Source organism: Patagioenas fasciata, chromosome 6 (assembly GCF_037038585.1).
Source record: "Patagioenas fasciata isolate bPatFas1 chromosome 6, bPatFas1.hap1, whole genome shotgun sequence".
Lineage (NCBI taxonomy): Eukaryota > Metazoa > Chordata > Aves > Columbiformes > Columbidae > Patagioenas > Patagioenas fasciata.
Genome location: NC_092525.1, coordinates 19,738,444 through 19,759,089, shown reverse-complemented (window position 1 = coordinate 19,759,089; position 20,646 = coordinate 19,738,444). Strand labels below are relative to the sequence as shown.

General features: G+C 39.9%; 2 protein-coding genes across 7 annotated transcripts in view; one reads left to right on the top strand and one right to left on the bottom strand.

Moving 5' to 3' along the window:
- The window catches only part of LOC136103807 (E3 ubiquitin-protein ligase RNF170-like), a 28,482-nt gene extending 21,565 nt beyond the window's left edge, over nucleotides 1-6,917 (bottom strand). For 2 of the 5 annotated variants that reach the window (XM_071810177.1, XM_071810176.1), the window contains exons 1-2: nucleotides 5,804-6,367; nucleotides 4,309-4,457 (exon numbers count right to left, since the gene is read on the bottom strand). In XM_071810177.1, the coding sequence (XP_071666278.1) occupies nucleotides 4,309-4,457; nucleotides 5,804-5,834 (180 nt within the window). In that variant the 5' untranslated portion in view covers nucleotides 5,835-6,367. The other 3 variants (XM_071810179.1, XM_065842240.2, XM_071810178.1) reach the window with 3 other exon arrangements.
- The window catches only part of HOOK1 (hook microtubule tethering protein 1), a 29,617-nt gene continuing 15,456 nt past the window's right edge, over nucleotides 6,486-20,646 (top strand). The window contains exons 1-8 of one of the 2 annotated variants that reach the window (XM_065842236.2): nucleotides 6,486-6,677; nucleotides 12,686-12,771; nucleotides 14,220-14,292; nucleotides 14,616-14,666; nucleotides 16,130-16,262; nucleotides 16,839-16,906; nucleotides 17,534-17,596; nucleotides 18,490-18,573. In XM_065842236.2, the coding sequence (XP_065698308.2) occupies nucleotides 6,627-6,677; nucleotides 12,686-12,771; nucleotides 14,220-14,292; nucleotides 14,616-14,666; nucleotides 16,130-16,262; nucleotides 16,839-16,906; nucleotides 17,534-17,596; nucleotides 18,490-18,573 (609 nt within the window). In that variant the 5' untranslated portion in view covers nucleotides 6,486-6,626. Of the gene's footprint in view, nucleotides 6,678-8,976; nucleotides 9,058-12,685; nucleotides 12,772-14,219; nucleotides 14,293-14,615; nucleotides 14,667-16,129; nucleotides 16,263-16,838; nucleotides 16,907-17,533; nucleotides 17,597-18,489; nucleotides 18,574-20,646 lie in introns of those variants that run through there. The other variant, XM_071810148.1, reaches the window with a different exon arrangement.

Here is a 20,646-nt window from a genome sequence, read left to right as displayed (position 1 = left end):
ATGAAGAGTCTCAAGTGATGAATGTATTTCTGTCTAATGTGAAAATACTTGAAAGATGCTTGTTCCATGTGAAAGTATTTCCACCTTTCAGAAAAGCCTGAATACAAGACTCCCTTGATGAGTATACTCTCATACAAAGTATTAATTTTCAGAATCAATATACAAAATATCCAGAATTCCTACTCTTTTGATAACAAATAGACTATAGTGACTTTCATCTCAGCCAGACAAAACATTTCTGAGTGTTGTACAAAATAGACACTACAGTTATATGATGAAAATTTTTACATTCATCATCATGACATTGCTCCCATTTCCCTCAGGGCGTAGTTGACCTGGAAAATATCATAGAGCATCCTCAGCAAAAAAAAAAATCACAGCATAGTAGTCAGTCTTGTTGGCTAACTGTGAAATATAGACATACCCTATATAGTTGTCCTATTCCCTCCCTTACCTATAAAACACTAATAACAGTAGCTGCTGCCCTCACCAAAAATCATATGAGGACATCGACCTGAAACACTGTGAAATGGTTGGCTACCCCAGTAGTATTTCAGCCATCAGGACTGTCTCTTTTTGCTGTTTGTGTTTTTATCCTTTCTTTTTATGTCTTCCAGCTGTTTTTTCTCAGAAATAAGGAGGTTGCCACTGTCATGTGCCCAAACAGCTCCTTTTAAGATCATGGTAAGATTTTCTCTGTACCTCAACCACTTCCTGCTCTGGTAGTTACTGCTTTCATAAAATTTAATTTATGAGAAGATTGGAAAGCAATCATGGAATAAGCCCTTTCTCCCCCAGCCCTGTTCTTACACCCAAATGGAGGAAGCAATGAGTTGGGGAGGCTCTCACAGCTGACATGGGTCTCTTGGGTAATTTTTTTTCAGGCCCTGAGGGTACATCAGAAATCACAAGACTGTGAGTGCTGACTGCCAGTGACCTGCAGTTTGGAAGCCTGTTCCATCTCCTGTGTAATCAGTAAACATAAACCTGTGTGAGACCAGCAAGGTACTGATAATCTTCAGCCAGGCAAATAATGCAAGACCCCATTAGTGAACTTTTTCTTCATATTTTTGATTTTTAGGTGTTCACTTATGCTGAATAATCTTTGTTTGATTGTAATAACTTCTAAATTGGCAACATTTAGAGAATAAACAGCCAGTGCTTTTTCACAAAAGTCTAATAACTGCCAACACACATACAGCCTGATTTGAAAGGATGCGGCAGTGTACATGGCAGGAAGATGTAAGAGATGATGACAGGATGTGAAGGGACATGCGGCCCAGGGAATACAGCAGGTACCAAATCTGTTTGTATTGTGTGATAATTAACTGCACACATTTTGGCATTTCATTAGTTTCTAGTTTCTGCCTCTGAAAAATTCATACATGCTTCAGTGCCACACAACATCACAAGGCTTATTTGATTATCCTAAAGCTTTTGTAAGATGCTTGGGAAGTACAGATTTCCATTAATCCTGTCAGCCAAGCTACTACATATGACTTAAAAGCTGAGGATCATGTTTCATCTGTCTTCTAGTGGCAAGAAAACTGCAAGTTACATAACTAACCACCAAGTGTCACTGTTCAGTATTTCTTTGTTCCCATGTGCTTAGAAAATACCTTTTACATGCGGATCTCTAAATGACGATTTTCCAACAAGAATATTGTTACACTACAAGAGACATGCGTATCTGCCACACAAGGTACAGGAAAACTCACGTGTCTGGATATGCCGCGTTCTTGAGCAAGTCATCAATTGATGTCTGAGCCAAATATTGTTCATATTACTGGATATAATAAAGTTCAATTGAAGTAATAATTAAAAAAAACCCAACCAAACAACAACAACCACCAAAAAACACACACATACACAAAACAAAACAAAAACCTTAAGAATTGGATTTTATTTTTAAGCCTAGCAATTTAAATTATTGTTGCAAATGCCATTCTTTTTTGCTAGGCAAGGTAGACAGCCCTTACTGAGAGAGTGTCAGGTGCTTTGTCGAGAAGGAAAAGGATGTACTATCAAAAAGAGTGAACACATTTTAAATAACTTCCTATTGCAATAAGTAATTTAACCTGACTTAAAATGCAGTGACAGTGGACATTGGTGAAAGAAATAGGCAAAGGTTTTCCAGAAATCCAAGTCTACTCTCAAGCCTTTATCAATTCTGGACAGCACTATGAGGGGAAACAGTCATATAAATAATGTCTATGTCATCCATCACAATTTTAATTCCTGTGAGTCAAAGTAGAATCAGTAACAGAAAATTAAAGCATGTATCTTGAAGCTGTGCAAGCCAGCACAAGCAGGACACAGGAACAACCACAAAACCATGGATGACTTGCAAAAAGTACATTTATTTTTGTTACCTTGCCAACCAGAGGGTCCCCAAAGCAGCACCCAGGCAGAGGCACCCAAGTGGGGACACAGGCACTGCGGAGCTCAGCCCATGTGACAGGATCACCAAACCTGCTGCTTTCACCTGATTTCAAGGGTTCACACAAGCTGTAGTTTACTACTGTGCTTCGATCTTCCTCGCAGGAGAGCAGGAATCTCAGGTATGCATCTAACACAGAGGTTCTACTTTTCAAGCGCACAAAACAACAATTAGTATGATATGGGTTTTTCTACATCTCAGATGCAAGTTGCTTGACTGTGTTTACAGTCCTCCTCGCTAATCTTCCATTATGTTCCCACATTAGCCAAAAAAAGAAGAGCATATGATGCCTATAACAGCTACTCAAGCTGTTTAGTCTGCTCAGGCTGACCTAAATGCTGATGTGTTTAATGCCATCCTGCCCATTGCAGTAAAAACAGCGAGTGTAAGAATCTTCATAAAACAGAATTGGTTAACAAAAAAAAAAATGGTTCAAATCAATTAGTAAAAGAGGCAGTTGGAGAGAAAAGTCACTGAAGTTCTTGTCACAGAGGGGGCTCTGCCACAACCTAGCTCCTTGGCCCCACGCGACAGACATGACCATTGTGTATGGTCACAAACCTTTGCCAGAAGATGAGGGGATGTGGTGAGCTTATGACTTCCCACCTCAAAGCCTCCTGACAGCCAGAGGTGAGACGCCATGAGCATGACTCGACATTCTCTGCTGCTTCTCATTCTGTTGGGCTTTGGTTAAACTCCTCTTGAGCAACCCCATGCAATTATTTTTTTTGCAACTTTCCTTTCCTGTTTTGTATTTTACTAGCACAAACCTTTTTGGATAAACCTTTCCTGACTATACAATTGCAATACTGCATTTTTATAGCCATTTGAGACCTGCTGGAAGCACAGCTCCTTGTGCCATCCCACTTGGGTCAGCCTTTGGTTGAAGCAACTTCTACTACCCTGTAGCTTTCTAATTAAAATTTCCACTTACTTACAAGATAAAAAAATGCATTCTGCTGCTGCAAGGATCTCAGCTTAGATACTAGTATTTTCATTGCAAAGCAACAACATGGTCATGCAGGGAGAATAAACCACCCAGAACCTGAGGTCACCTGCAGCTCAGGATCAGATGTAGCCACTTGGAAGTCCAAATCGGTGCTGAGGCACAAACCCAGAGCGTGTATGTCCAAGGTCACCTGCCCCCACTGACCAGAGACACCTCAGCAAACACAGCCATTTGGAGTGCTGTGGCATTGGGATTTAGGGGTGGCTAAATGGTCTTTGGGTGGTGGACATATTCCCCTATGGAGGAGTCACTGTGGACCCTACTGTGCCCATGGATTTGCAGCTGACAGGCACCCTCCTGGGAGTTGCTAATGGCAGAAATTAAAGTAAAAGTAATGATGCTTCTAAAGCTTTTGTAAGATGCTTGGGAAGTGCAGACTACCACGAATCCTGTCAGCCAAGCTACTACATATGATCATAAAGCTGAGGATCATGTTTTACCTGTCTTCTAGTGGCAAGAAAAGTGCAAGTTACATAACTAACCACCAAGTGTCGCTATTCAGTATTTTTACATTCTGACGTCTTTGTTCCCGAGTGCTTAGAAAATACGTTTTAGATGCGGGCCTGCAAATGGCCACTCCATTGAAGCTCAGCCCTAGGCCTTGAGCAGAGTCCCAGCCATGCCTGTGCCTGGCCATGGACTCCACAGATCTGGACTGTGACCTGTGGAGCAAATTCCCAGCTTCACCTTAGAACTACCCAGTGATGATGCAACTGTGCCTTACTCTGGTTGACCCTGCTGGGCCTGACCCTGATCAGCAGGTTGCCTTCTGGGCTTCACCTTGCAGTTGCCTCATCACCGTGAACTTGACGGACAATCTGAACTCACAGTTGAACATGCCTGGACCTGCCGTGCTCACCTTTCTCGGGTCCTGCGGGTTGAGGTGTGGCTGGTGAAGCCCCTTCCCTCCTGGCTCTGTTCTCGCTTTTGACTCCATGTTCCCTGGAAAGCAGGCAGCTTTTGCTGCTCCCTGGCTTACGTAGAATAAACCCAGGAAAGAGGAGTTGCCTGTAAAAAGTGTAGAAAGAAAGCAAAATATGTAAGAGGTTGAATCTGCAGAGAAAGCACGTGTGAAATCAACAAGCTGAAACACAAAATTATATGTTCCTGTGAAATGGGTTGTAGGAAACTGGGAAGAGGTTGGTAGGAAGTGACCGACAGTAGGATGTGATACTTCCTGAGAAGGGAAAGGACAGAAAATAATAGGAAGGAGAAGCAGTACGCAAATGAAGAGGGGTAAAAGAAAAATTAACAAAAACTAGTAGAAATTATAAAAGAGGAAAAATATTAAAAGGCAAAAATGAGCATGCAGAACAGTACAAATCCTAGCACAGAAGTCTCTGGGATTTTAAAGCAAAATCCTTTTATTCTGCATTATATTTTTAATAATAATAATTTCCCGTAATCTTCCATGGCAACCAAATCTCTTTAAGAACCTTTGGTGAAGGAAACAGTCAAAGGCTTTCCAGAAATCCAAGTCCACTCTTAAGCCTTTATAAATTCTGGACAGTGTTATGAGGGGAAATAGTCATGTAAATACTGTCCACGTCATCCACCACAACTTTAATCTCTGAGAGTCAAAGTACCATCAGTAAGAGAAAATTAAAGCATGTGTCTTAATGTAGAATAGCCAAAAAAAGAAGAGCATACAATGCCCAAACCAGCTATTATTCAGGTTATTTAGTCCACTCCTAGGGTGACCTAAACACTGATGTGTTTTAATGCTATCCTGCACATCACAGTAACAACAGGCAATGTAAGAATCTTCATAAAACACAATTAGCTGACAAAAAAAAAGGTTCAATTCATAAAAGAGGCTGTGGGAGAGAAAAGTTGCCAAAGTTCTTGTGCTGAAACAGTAGAGGGACAGAGTAATCGGATCTTCTTAGTGTAAGGTGCTTAGACTTTTCTCTGGAGTGTCTGAGACAGGGTATTATAGAAGACAAGATCCTGAACCAGGCATACCCAAGATTCCTGTGAAACAAACATAGCAGAGGAAAACAAGTGAAAGAATTTCAGTGTGGGTTTTCTTTCAGAAATGAAAAAGATCAAACAAAAAAGTACTCCTACATTTTTTACATAATGTAAGGAAATATGTGGTGGTTGCCGTCCTGTGTTGGCAGTCATTAACCTCATGCAGATGAGAAACTTGGAGCTACCAGGGGTCATTGATCCCCCTCGCTGGTGGGTGAAAACTGCAAGCCGTGAGACACCAAGTCTGGTGCAGTTTGTGCTGTACTAACAATGGCCTTTGAGGCTGCGGAGAAAGGAAAAAACCCGACAATTAAAAAGAGGTTTAACTGCCACAGGCCTTAATGCCACCTGCGCCGTTGGACAGGTGCACTTTGCCTCACCTCCTGGAGAAGCATTACAATTGTTGCTCATCAGCTTTGCACATAAGCGCTTTCCATCCTTCACCTCTCAAAAAGAATTGGGTTTTGACTAATTTAACATTGGTATTTAAAAAAAAAAAAAAAATCCGTATCCTGCTCTGAAAGCAACATTTATAGCTGGTACAGGTGCACTGACCTATCTACACCTTAGGCACTGCTTAATCTGAACCGCGACAGCAGCCCTTCACGCCACGACCCCAGCCCTTCACGCCACGACCCCAGCCCGCGGCAGCGGCTGTAACCGCCAAAAGCCGCAGCTCGCGCCGCGGGCGGGAAGCAGCGGCCGCCATGTTGGGACGGAGCGGCGTCTCCTGCGCGGGCTTGAGGCCGCGAAGGGAAGCTAGCGGCCGCACCCACTGACTCCCCGGGCCACTTTTCACCCCAGAAGCAGGTGACACGTCCCCGCTTTGCCCACGCCCCGTCCAGAGACCGCACGAAGCATAGCAGCGACAACCGCTGAAGTAAACTGCCATTGAGAGGCGTACCCCTTCCTTTAACAAATACCCCTGTGATTGGCCCGAATAGCTACCGCCTCACCCCGTGATTGGTCAAACCCGCTGCCGCTTCTGGCGTTTAAAGGCATGGGCGCGTGCTGACGTGTACGTCCTCTGAGGCCCGCCCCCGTGCGGAGGTGAGCGGCGCGCGATGTGGCGGGGATAGGAGGGGGCTGCCCTGGCGCGTCCCGTCAGCGCGCGTGGCGCTGGGCGTAAGCGCGCTCGGTGCTTCGGGTGCGTACGCAGCAGCCCTGAGCGGGGGCGGCCGGCGGTGGGAGGAGGCCGCTGCCATGGAGGAGAAGCCGGCGAACCCCCAGCTCTGTGACAGCCTCATTCTCTGGGTAAGTGGCGCGGGATTCCCTTCTACCTGCGCACTACACGGCAGCGCCGTCCGTTCCTCCGGTGTCACCTCCTCGCTGTCCCTCAGGAGGTGGGGGTGGCTCCCTCAGGAGCCGCATTTCTCGGCAGAGAGGGGCTATTTCTGTCAGACGCGGGCGGCCGGGAGCGGGACGAGGGCACCTGTGGGCCCCGCGCCGTTGCTGTGGTGATGCGGGCGATGGCGGTGGGCTGGGCCCGCCAGCTCTGTGGGGCGGGCGGGCGGCCTCCCGGCCGCGGGGGGGTGAGCAGCCCGCTGGCTGGGGCTCCTGTCAGGTGCTCTGAGCGGGAGACAGCTGCCTAAGCGGCAAGAGAGCAGAAATGAGGAGGCTGGTAATGGGCTCTGCACGAGAAACGAGTGTTTTTACAACCAGTGAAACGTTCTTGCAAACAGTCTTGAAGTGTAGATGTGGTCTTTTGAATATCCTGTAGGGCAAAGTAGTTGGTTCTCTAGCAGTGGCTTTAATGTGGAAACTGCTCAGTAATTAACAATAGAAAGAAATATACACAATTAATTTGAATCGAGTTGACAGGAGAAGAAACCTCAGACCATTTTATCCTAGCTCTCAGTTGGTTAAAGCATTAATTGCAGTCGGTTGCAGCACACCTAGATGTGGGTGTTGCCTGTGCAAGAAGCACATATTTGTTCAGTTCATCAGTCAGGCTTGCTTACTTTTTATTCCTTGTTATTTTCAAGCTTCTTCTGCTTCATTGTCTGTCAGTCTGGTCTTGCAGATAGGATATTTCTCATGAGAGTGAGCTCTGTTAAATAGAACACTTGCTTGCATCTTGGCAGAGAAGGCCAAAATTTTCTGTCATGAAGAGTTTCTCTAGAAATAGTAGGTGTTTTGTCTATGTGGAGTGTAAATCAAAGAAAGAGGACCATGTTTTAGAAGCATTGTGGAGATATAGTAATGAAACTGACAAAGGTGATAGTGACAGCTACCAGAGTAGGTCTTCCTTTTACTTTCTCTGTGACAGTACATCAGTTTTAGTGAGTTAAAATCTGTAATAAATAATTGAAAACCATTTTCCTCCTTTCTTTTCCTCCCTCTGTTTTCCTTTCGGTGACCTTGTATGCTCCTCATGTTTTGTTGGTCTTTAGAATTTGAATTGTCTTTTGCCTGCCTCTCTGGAGTTGGAGATCTTTTGTCATTTAATCTATGCATCCTTTTCTTTGTTTTTTGGGGCGCTCTAACTTTGTTTTTCTCTCAGTAGTCATGTAAGAATTAATCCATCATGATTCAATTAAAAAATAAATCGGTGCATTCCTGAACTCTGTCTCAAAATCCTTTCAGCAGTACTGAACTCTTTTATAACTTTCACAATTCTTACTTAAAATATTTTAAGCCTAATGCTCATTTTTAATAATGAATCTTAAAGAGAATGCTAATGAAACGTTAACTAGCCTTAAACTGAAAGGTCTTTGTCTAGCATCGTTAATGTAAATGAACATCGAACTCTGTGCGTTCAGGTTTTGTATGAAGAACTTAGCAGATTAATGTTCTGGCATTTAACACTCTACTTTTTGGACATTTACAACTTAGAAGAAACTGATTGTTAACTCTAGGACATGTTTAAAACATCCTTTCAACTTGAACTTCAGACTGAACAGAGAAAAGAAGTTTTCCTCTGAAACTGAGCATATTTGGGCAGGGGGGGAATGAAATGGTTTATATCTGAAAGAAGAGGGTTCTGTAACTCTGGTTCTAAAGATTTCTCAATTTACTTACTCATTAACATAGCAAAGACATGCTCATGATTTCTGTATTCAGCTACCAGATTTTTTTTTCTTTTATTTTAACAAATTCTATATTAGAAAGCATCCATTGTCTAGAGAAGAAAGAGAAAACAGGAATAAAAATGTTATTTTGGTTCTGCAGCCCGGGTGTCACTGAATTTAAAGCTTTGAGGATGTTACAGGAAAAACATAATGGAGTTATATTAAATCATAGGGGAAATACATATGAGTTTCAAGGAAAATTGACTTGACAGGTATTACTTAAGACAGAACTCACAAGTCTGTTGCAGAAATTATGTTCTAAGTCAGAACAGAGTAGGGTTACTATATATGAAGTGAACCTGAATATTTTCTGCCTCCGGGTTGGAGTGATACAAGTAGCGGCAGTAGGCCTAGCAATGCAATAGTATCTTCTGTGTTTAGATGGCAAAACAATAGGGGTTTTCTTTACTGTAGTAGAGCAAAAGCTTCTTGAATGTCTTTTGGTACTGTACGGCTCAGAGCCTGCTTCTGTCTTTGTCTCCTCACTAGAGACAAAATGTATGGTGACATCTTAAACAGAAAGCTTTTTCCGCAATAGATGCACCCCTGCACTGGCAGCATTGGTAATGTTAAATGCCTGAGTTATTCTATTAATATTCTGGGATTAAGAATGTTTGTTACTTTAAAATCTTTGACTAACTCTATAAAATGTTTCTCCCTAGTATGTGCTATCTGAGTATAAAAATGGAGAACCTCAGCTCTACATCATGTGGATGAAATGGAAGGCATACCTTTGCAAGAATTGGATAGGTTGATTTCTATTGGAAAATGGCAACAGTTGTGTTTAATCTGCAGCTGTTTGGTGGTGGAGCCATCAGCAGATCCAGAGAAAATGCATTAAGTGTTATGTGATATAGAGTTAAATTTTCAAATGTATATTGTGAGCATAGTAGCTGTATGTCTGAGAGAAAAATATTTGCTCCTCTCATAGCAGCGTCAGGGTGCATTTAAGCTAGGTTCATGAAACAAGGACGTGCTCATGCATGTCCTTGAAGCTATATTTAGTAGAACTAATCAAATTTCTAGAAAAGATTAGAAGTGTTACATAGTCCTTAAGTCTATGGCTGCTTCTACCAAACTTCTCCCCATGCTCGTTGCCTTTGTTTTTGTAAGTACACTATAAATATGTTTTGAGGAAATGATTGAGCTGACATAGGGTTTGGGGAACCCATAATTAAAACTACTCTCAATTTCTTTCTAGGAGCTTATGTAGTTTTTAAATATATGAATCTATACTAAATATGTACTAAATATATAAATACTAAATACATAAATATATACTAAGACTCTCAGTGCTGCTTTTTGCTTAATTTTAATTAGCTCTGTCTATTCTGGGAGGTATTGACATACATAAAGCAGTTCGCATGATGCAAAGTTTTCTAAGGCTTTGTTTGCCTGCTTTTACAGGCTTGGATGAAACAGTAGTACCCGTAGTTAGCTGTTTCTTTGATTTACAACAGGATATATCCAGATGGCAGCATCACAATATTGTGCTGTAAAACTCTGAATTTTGGTGTGCTCAGTCTTGACTCACAAGTTTGTGTGCCCACTCTTGTGTTGGCATTAAGGCTGCTACAGTATTAGAAACCACTGCTGTCAGTCACAGCTGCTTCAGTTTGTCATGTTGTACTTAATCTTTTATGTAACCTACCAGAGATTACTAGCTTCTTACTTGCTGTAACACAGGATTTAAAACATACTTTAATTGGAAAAAAAAAAATTAACCCCCCCTGCTCTGCATGTTTTTTATCTTCTTGGCTTGATTAGATTCTTTTTGAGGCAAGCAAACAAATATTCAGAGCATATGATCACTCTGTATAAACAGAATGGACAATAACTGCCTCAAATTCTGCCAGCTAGAAACTGCTTTTCCACCATTCTGGTCTAAGTATCTCCTTTTCCCAAACACACTTGACAAGGTCATTCACCAGTGGCCTCTGAAAAAGCTTAAGTTTCACAGGATGTTTGGGAAAGCCCTCTCATGAATAGACAAGTAATTTATGACTTTGTAAACAGAGTAAGTCTAAGAATTCAATTTTCGCATTGGACAGAGATGATAAGGATCAGTTCTTGCTTCCATTCTGTTCAACATGTACATTTTCTAATGGTATGAACAGCAAACTTTCTTCTTTCTGTTTTATTCATAACCATAGAGGATGAGCAGTTAGTTCTGGAGTACCCCAGTGATGAACTGACATGCATGTGGAGATGGCTCTCTGACCTAGAATTGGTAGCTTTGAGCCGATTGTTTTTTGGAAAATAAAATATTGCAATTATAATATCTAATTGCATCAGAATGTTAGATATAATGTGGGGATAGTTTTAAAAAAATACACAATATCCAAAACGGAGAAACATTGTTAACATTGAGGTAATCCCATCCTACAGATTTTCAGTGCAGGAAAACCAGAAAACTAGAAGTTACTATCCTCATGGGAAGTGCGAAAGAGCTTCCATGTGAGAATTGGTTAAATAGATGAGGAATGTTGATCCTGGGCAAGACACAGTGGGAGGAGGTGGATATGGTAAAGGTCATTATGGACTTGAGCTCCTGGAGAAGGCATCTGGGGAAGAGTCTGTTCACCATTTGCACAGCAAGCAGGGGAGCTGAGGTGAAGGCAGCAGGTGACAAAGCTCTGACAAGAGGCAATATCCTGCAGCATGTCTGGATGCTGAGTCTGTGGCTGCAAAAAGTCCCTCAGCCAAGTTCATGGAATAAAACTTGACTGAGGGCTGTTAAATAGAAATGTACCATCTGTGCTCCGGGGGTTCTCCAAGACACAAGTTCCTGGAGCCTGATGTAGTATTTCGCGGAGTTTGCAGTTGCTTTTTATAGTCTATGGGATGATCTGAGCACCTGGGTACCACCATGTTTTAAGGCTTTATAGATGAAGCAGTCAGAATTGCAGGCAGAAATTAGCAGGGCAGCAGGAGAACTCCATATGCATGTATAATAAACTAGTATTATATATAAAGTTGATGACGGGGTTCTTGATTATTGTGTATGGAGCTGTCTGCTGGGTGTTTATTGTAGTGCTCTGTAAGGATGCAGATGTGTTGAAGGTATTAGTGTCATTTGAGTTGCTTTTGGAGAAGCTAGCTGCAAAACTTTTATTCTTTAGGATAATAGTTGCATCTTGTTTGTAGAGCCCTATTACAAAGGGACTTTAATTGTACTTGTGCCTGGAAGCACCAGTTAGGATACAAAGATTGAATATAGCAATTCATACAGAGTAGATCAGGCAACTCAATATAAAATGCTCCCATCATAATCTGGTTTTGTAGTAAAGGATGTAGGAAACAATTATTCTGCAAATATAATAGGCTCAGGCAGGATCTCTTAGCAAAGCAATTTTTTTAATAACGGTATTGCAACACTGGGTGTTCTACCTAAAGATAGGCACACATAATAGGGCAAAAAGCCCCTGCTTATATCCCCCCAAAATCCCAGCTGCAATTTCCCTCCCCTGTTCCCCACTGGTTGGGTACTTCAGGGTTTACAGACTACCGTGATGCTTGCCTCAGTTTACATACAATACCTTTCCCCCTAAATTAACTTGTAAATACTGGTATCAGTATATATTCTGGGAAGACACTGTGTTTTACATTAAGGATTCTTAGTCTGATATCTCTCGGTCCTTCCCCCTTGCTGGGATCAGGCACCAGTGTATTCTGCTATTTTTGCATAATTTTCTCCCATTCTTAACCCCCAGACAATTTCAGGGGTCTCTATTGGTGTCATGACTTCTCTTACTAACTGTAACTAACTTACTGTAGTAAAAGACTGGATTTTTCCCCTTGCACCTCAACTTTTGCCGCTTGTTCTGATACCATATTTTGTTTAGGTAGTTATGTGTCCAGAACTAAGCAGTCCAACCTAATTTGAGGGATGGGTAAATATGACTTTAGCTTCCCAAGTTAATATTCGATAGCTTGATTTACAATAGAAAGACTAGCATAAAAAAACCCCATGGTAATACTTTTTAAACTACTGGTCCTAATCAACAGTGTAAGCATTGAGGTAATATTGAGTTGGCTTAAAAAAACAACTAATTCAAAAAGGATTTCAGCTGCTTCAAGCAGAAAGACATCTTGCTAAATGCTTGTGCCTCATAGAGGAAAAGGAAAATCATAACTAATTTCCTGTACCTGTCTACTGAGTGAGAAACACAATGCTTTTCCCTCTTTTAGTTGCAGACATTCCATACTGCTGCATCTTGCAGAGATATTCAGGACTTGACTAATGGAGTTGCGATGGCACAAGTTCTTCACCAAATGTAAGTTCATACTTAAGGTCGAAGATGAGGTATTTAATTTCTTGATGTTTTCATGTTTGACATCCATAGTTGCTTTCTCCCACCTGAAGTGTTTTTGTATAGCTAGATAGAAACATAGAGCAGACAGTTTATAGCAAAAGTTAAAATATACCTTGGATATTGTTTTGGGGATGATATAATAGCTGAATAATATGATAGGAGGAGGAGATATTCTGATACTATAGTATTAAATTCATACTTAAGGGTAATTGACCAAGAGTGATGTGATTTTTTTTTTTTTATGAAAATTCAGTGGCAATTTTATTATTAAAAATAATAGTGGGCTAATCAAAAGCAAAATAATTCCTATTTTATTGGCGTGGTGACAAATGGTACTGGGCTGCATGACACACTAGATCTAAAATTTGTAGTGACTTCAGAGGGTCATAACATGAGTTTGATTGAAAGAGTATCATGCTACAAGTTTATCACTGTGATGTCATTGCTGGCTCAGATAATAAAGAGAAGTCTGAAGTGCTATCTCTTGCTCAAACTGTATGTTTGATTACTAAGCAATTACTTAGAACATACACCACTTGTCAAGCAAACAAAACAACAATAACAAAAAGCCCAGACTCAAACTTCCCTGCCTGCTTGAAAAGGTTTTGAATGTACTGTGTAAAGACAGAGCTCACCCTTGGGAAGAATTGGTTTAGGATCGCCTCGTGAAGATTTGCTGACAGTCATTTCCTGTGTGTTTGTGGCTCTGGGCAAACATCTTTACAACCAAGTTAGCTAATATGCAGGTGGGGATAATAATTGTTGTTTTTTAGGTGCTTTGAGACCAGTGCATGACCAGTATGGAGTAAAAGTTAAGACATTGTTAGATATGCTATGACTGTACTGCTTGGCAGCTCAGTGTGTGTAAACACCTCCCTCAGCATCTCATCCCTGTTTATTTTGGTGAAGTGAATATATTTCTGCCCAGGGGAAGCAAAGACATACAAAAATATGAAACACCGGCACTTCAAAACGCCTTTTTTTTTTTTTACCTTGGTAAGTTATTTTGATGAGCTGTAGTGACTGTTTGAAAATCTGAATGTATGAGACTAGGTGCAAAACTTAATGTCATCACTGGACAAAAAAAGGATGTTTTTGTACAGCATTATGGTCACTTTGCGAGGTATAAACATTCAGCATGTCAGCAAATGACAAAGGCCTTCACATCCTTGTGTTCCTCATTGTAGCAAGCTCAAGCATGCACAAAAATTCTTCCTGCCCCGGAAGGCAGTGTCTTAGTTCAGCTGTCAGGATAGAAATTTCCTGTGACATAGGTATAACTTCCAGTCTCCAGGAGTTTGTGTGTCATTAGATACTGTAGTCAAACAGCTGGTGATTTAATGCTGGGACTCTGGTATCTTCATTTATTTGTGTGTTTGTTGATGTTTAACCATGTAATTTTGTTTCAGAGATGTTGCTTGGTTTGATGCATCTTGGCTGAATCGCATTAAGGATGATGTTGGTGACAACTGGAGAATAAAGGTATTCTAAACTAGAGTTAGTAGAAGTATGTGGGGTTGGATATTGTCTGTCCTGAGAATATCTTGCAGTCCAAAACCTATAGAATTAAGCTCAGACTTCTTAGGTTCTCTTAAAGGAACTTGAACTGTCTGTTGATGGTTTAAGTGCCTTCCAGCATTGCTGCATGAGGATTTTCTCTTGTGATATTTCTCTTTCCCTGTCATTACAAGCTCCTCTGATAGAGCTGCTATGTGAACATATTGTTATAGATTATTATTTTATTTCAGCAAAATTAAGAATTTTAATAAAAGCCTATAACCTTATCTTTCATGTGCAACAATTAGTCCAGTAATCTGAAGAAGATCCTGCAAGGAATTATGGACTACTATCATGAGGTAAGGAAAAAACAGCATTTTTTTTTGTTGTTGTGATCATTAAACATGGTGATTATTGTCCTCCTTAGGCTAGGTGTGGTTATTTTTTCTCTTGCAAAGTAATTTATTTCAAGGATTTTTTTGTTTGGCAGGAAGTATATGATAATTACCTAGTTAAGTGGGAGGCCTGATGAACATAAAGTACACTTACTCAAATTAATTTTAGGTAAGACTCTTGGAGTATAATCTGGAAACCATGTCTGCGTCATTGCCCAGGTTAATATTATAAGGACTGAGGTGCAGAATCCTGTTGACTTGTGTGTGTACATTCTTATTTGCTCTTCTGTAGTGAAGTTTTAATCCTTTTCTACACAACAGCTTTCACAACCGTAGTCTAGGTTTGATAGTACTTGCTTGGAAGCTGGGAGATAAGTGACAAATGCCCTGGACGTAGTAAAAATTATTGTTTTTCTTTCTCATGCAGGGTGAGTACAGTAGCCATTAAAGGGTGCTGAATTTTAAGTTAAAAAAAAAAAAAACCGCTGAATTTTGCATGGTGCTTGATGAGAATTTTTTAAAGGGTATGATATAGAAAAACTTGCCAGATGATCTTCTGGCTTCCTGGTCTCACCTGGGATTAGTTGTGATAGCAGATGCTGAGCCCTTCTGTATTGCCAGGACTGGGGCTCTCTGGCCAGCCCAGAAGTAAAACTTCTTCAGGCTTCCAAGGAGCTTTTTGAAGGCTTGGGGAGCAAGTGAATTTGGAAGCATTTCATTTTTTTTGTTGGTAGAATTAATTAATTCTTCATATTTGTGGTCTGGCCCAACAACTTTTAATGCACTGGTTTTGCTTTCTCTTGCATAAGTGGTCAGTTAATTAAACCACAGTTAATTGACTTTCAAAACCTGTGGGTTTGCCACAACAATCTTACGGAACTCTTACTAAAGTGTGCAACTTCATTGCACTAATTAATTGATAGGCGTTTTGCATAAATTTTTTTAATGCTGTCTATTTTAGTTTAAATGTGGACTCAATCAGAGAAAATTCTGGGGTTCCAAGTATGGGAAAGGTCTTTGGCTGCAGTGGATTGAGTGCCCCTTTCCCAAACACACATTCGCACTGAGGGCTGGAGACAAACATTGGGCAGGGTCTTTCCTGGCTCAAGAGAGGCTCAGTGTGTGACATCTGGCTGCCATGTATGAAGCCCTCTAACAGATGAGTTAAAGACATGTGTGTTGTCTGAACATCTTCAGATTTCCTGATCTGATACTGCTATCTATGTGCTCTGTCATAAGCTGATATTTTAGTGTATATTTCCTTCCCTTCCACAAGTTTTACAGTAACAAATTTTATTAGTAGACCGTTTTCTCTGGATGATGTGCTGAGTCTGTATTTCTTACATGATACCAGATTTTTGTGTTATATGAAAGCAGGAGTCCATTTTTTCTCTTTTTTTTTTTTTTCCCTCCCCCTTTCTTTCCAGTTCTTGGGTCAGCAGATTTCAGAAGAGCTTATTCCAGACTTAAACCGGATATCAGAGAACTCAGATCCCACTGAACTGGGCAGGCTTCTGCAGCTTATTTTGGGTTGTGCAGTCAACTGTGAAAGAAAACAAGGTACACGCTACCTTAATACGTACAGCAACCAGCAGACTGCCTCAGGGGAGTGTTAAGGTGGAAGAGATGTAGAAAGTTTTCTTATTTATCAAAAATTCTCTATGTTGCATGCCTGTTCTCAAAGTGGAGTTCACTGAAATGCACCAAGTCTGTGGGAAATGTCTGTGAATAAAACTCAAACTTTGCTAAAGGTAGATTTAAAAAGATAATCTGAAGGGTGTTTGGATTATTCATTCTTGTTCAAGTATGTACCGAGACCCAAATATTACTATTTGAATACAAATCAAGCACATTAAATTAAAAACTTACATTAGAAAATGCATTTTATTTATCTGCCGAGGCTTGAGATTGAATTGATTGAGTTCCTTAAAGAGATGATATCTTACGCATATCTACTATATTATTGGATAATAATGTTGTTGGTTAATGGTTGTGGTCTGTATAAAGAGTGCTGTCTGTTGTGAAAGGGGCTTTGTAGGAACAGTTTCTTCTGGATTTTTGTGTAAATGGTATGTCATATTATTCAAGCCATCAAAATGAACATGGCCAGGAGTCACTACAAATTCTTTTTCACAGAGCACATAGAGAAGATCATGACCCTTGAAGAGTCTGTTCAACATGTTGTCATGACTGCCATTCAAGAGGTAAGTAATAATTCATAGCCTAATGCTGTCAGTTGAGAAGACAAATATCCATTTGTTGATGTTTGTGAATCCTTTCATCCAAGCAAAGGTCTGGAGAAGGTCTAGAAATGGAGAAGTTCTAGAAATAATATTGTAATTCCTGAGTAAGAAGAAAAGCCTTGTAGTTGTTGGCAAGCTTGCTATGTATACATTGTTGTACTGGAGATCAGTGAGAGCTGTATTAATGTTGCTGTTGTTTGCTTAGTGGCAATTAACAAGACACACAAAGAAGTGTGATAACTATTGAATTATTTAAGTGAAGTCCTGTCCTCTGGTTCACTGTGTTTTAGCTTGACTGGGGGGTAGCAATAACTTCAACAGATCACAGGTTCATCCAATAAGATGTTACTTGTAACTTGATTAATTTGGGAAGTGGGGAAGGTAAAAAAAAAAGTCATTTTAGATTTGTTTAAATCCTTTATGAACCATGAGGTGGTTTTGCTTTATTACTTTTATTATTAATCTGTTTGCATATGTTGAAGGGCTGCAAGGACATGGTGCTCAATACAGTTGTTACTTAGCAGACTGTGAATTTACAGATATTTAACCTCTAATTTAACCCTCTTTTCCTGTGGACTCTTTCTGTAGCTGATGAGCAAGGAAACAACGGGTTCTTCCACAAGTGATGCATCAAGTGAAATGGAACAGCAGGTAACTGCCTAATATTTGTTGCTAACAAATTATTGAACAATAAATTGGCATCTTGCCATCCCTTAAATGAAAACAAGGGCTGCTCTTCCTCTCCAGTTCTAAAAGTTAAACACCAAACCAGATACAAAATCTCAACAATAAATTATACTCTTTTGTTTTCTATCTGGACAAACTGTTTGGTCTGTTTTCCACTTGGAGCTAGTCTGATTAAAGCATCCTGGTTCACCAAATGCAGAGCAACACACTGATGTAGGCAGAGGATATACAGTAAAGTAATGATAGTTTTCAGTGCTAACTAAGCTATTTTATAACTTCTTTAAAAACAATGCAGTGACTGCTATGTCACCTTCCTGAATGGTGTAAAACTGGCCAGTGCAAACTTCAAGAAGACCTAGGTGTTCATCAAGGCTCAGCCATTTCAGGCCAAACACTTAAGGGTCTGGGTTTTTTTATGGTTTATGAATATCCTTGATAACCTGAACACTATGGATGTTGTACATAAAATGAAGTTGTCTGTAAAAGTACCTGCCTCTCAGTCAAAGGCCATTTGATTTAATATGCAAGTATTTTAAAATTGTGAGAACATGAGTGTTCCTGTGTTTGGTTTGCCAGGCTTGTTGCTTAAGATGTTGTGTTAAATCTGGATGTTACTCTGAGTTTCAATAATTCGCTTACTCCATGTGGTAGTCATTTAAAATGCAGCTAAAATGAACAGAGATCCTGATCTAACGGTAGAGATAGATATATATATATATATATGGGTTTCTGTGTCAGTGAGTGCAGCTAACATCCGTCATAAAAAATTGGTACAGCCAGTTGAGACATTTTGGAAGTTAGAACTCTGACTACTTTGGATATGGGCCAGAATGATTGACTATCTTATTTTTTAAAAGCTTAAAAAAGCTTTGGAAGATCTTCAGGAAGCACTAGCAGAAAAAGAAGAGTTGGCACAACGATGTCAAGAGCTAGATCTACAGGTAAGAAACAGCAAGCTGCTTTTTTTTTTTTTTCCAATATGTAGTGGTGCTACAATTAAGATGCAGAAATTCTGAAGGGGAAAGGTAATTTTGCATTTCTATAAGTTTCTATGAGAATTCTTAGCTGTTTGTGGGAGGAAAAGCAACCATTCTGTACTCAAAAATGCAATTACTGTAAGCTGAAGTCCTGTGCCAACTGCTAACTGGAAGGTGGTTTGGTCTGCTAGCTTTGTGTTTAGCCTTAGTAGCAGGTAACCATCAAAACATTAGTATCATGACTTTAAAAACTGCCCATTTGACTTTTAATCACTGCTTCCTCTCATCTTATGAACTGTGTTCAAAAAATCCAGTTAATGTAATAATCAGTCTTTAGATATAACCATAGGAAAGTGATGCTGTTTTCACTAGGAGCTGATGAAAGACTAAAATTTGGAATGTATTAAAAATCTGCTAACCTTCTGTTGTACACAGTTGCAACATGGAAGGTATTTCAGGAAATATAAACAGTGGAAATGAATAATTCTTTGCTGACATTTTCAGACCTCACTAATAATAGGCCTACTTTTGTTTTTAAAGTCACTTTTTAGAAAGAGGAGAGAGGATTTCATGACAATAAACAGGAACTTGCATTTAAATCAACTTTTTGAAGAAAAAGAAAAAATGCATTTGTTATCACGAAGTCTGATTACTCTTTTATGGGACTAAAATCTGAGAATAGGAAGAGGTTTACCTGTTAAGGCAGTTTATCTCAGGTTTGAATCTGTGCAAAGCGAACATTTGGGTGCCATCTTCAAAAAACCAAAGTGGGTGACATAAAAAACCCATAAACACCACAAAACCAGAGCCCAGTTTTACATCTCTTAAAGGTAATGATGACTGAAAAAGTAGAATATTCACATACTTACATATAAAGCAGCTTGTTCCCAGGAAGTTGTTAAAATTGAATTGATACTTTTATTTCTTCTTGAGGCAGTAGTAAGGCTTCCTAGTGAAAGCAGAGATCTAAAAATGCCTGAGAGCAGAATCTGCAGGAGAAAATGATTTCTTTTAGTTGGGCACAAGGATTGATTTGACAGCTGAACTTGCAGATTACCATCGTTGAACTTCAAAAAGTGTGTTCACTGTTCAAAAGCTTCACCTCTAAGGGGGCTGGGATAACAATTTACTTGCACTTTCTGCTTCCATTAGAAGAATTAATTTGTCTCAGTAGAGAAGGCCCAGGCTTTGTCTTGTCTCCCACAAACTTATCTTCTGAGATTTCTGTGTTGATTAGTGATAGCTTACAGAAAACCCGTTGCTTTTATGTACTGTGGGCCAGGTGAAGGCATGAAAAGTGTTCCAGGGAAAGGTAGTGCTGAGTATAAACAGATGAGTTAATGACACCATAACACTTTAATACTGGGAGGTGTTTTAGTTGAGTGACATCTGGTGTGGAAAAAGGAGTGAACCTAGAAAGCCACATTCTGATGAAGTGGTAGATTAATTGCTGCTTCATTTTTTATATCAGTTTGACAGATGTGTAAATGATGATCACAAACTGTTTCTTAATATTGCATACTCCAGGTTATATCTGATGTTTAATCATGTCACCATTATGTTTTTTATTTTATTTATTTGAAGCCATAATATTGACTGACGCTTTTTATTTAAACTAATTCTTAATAAATTCACTTGTAAGGTCTCAGTCTTCCTTGATATTTTCCAAGAGTAAAAGAAAGGTAGGTTTTCTGTATGATTCAGGAAAACGTAACCCAAAAAGCATATTGTCCTTGTTTAAATGCCAGTTAACTAACACATGCTACATGCTCTGATGTTTGACAGGATGTTAAAATTAACACAACAGCTTTCACTAGAAAACCTTTAAAGGTTCTATCCTCTTAATCCTTTCCCATTTTATGGCTGTTAATGACACTTACTGTTTCTATGAAGTGTTGTATTCTCATTTGCTTAAGCTGTGAGCACTTCCAATATTAAACTTGTTTGATAGTTGCAAGAAATGCATGCTCTACATTAAGCTGTTGAGGTTTTTTTTGCGTGTGTGCTTACTGGCTTATGGCGCCTGAAACTGCTTCT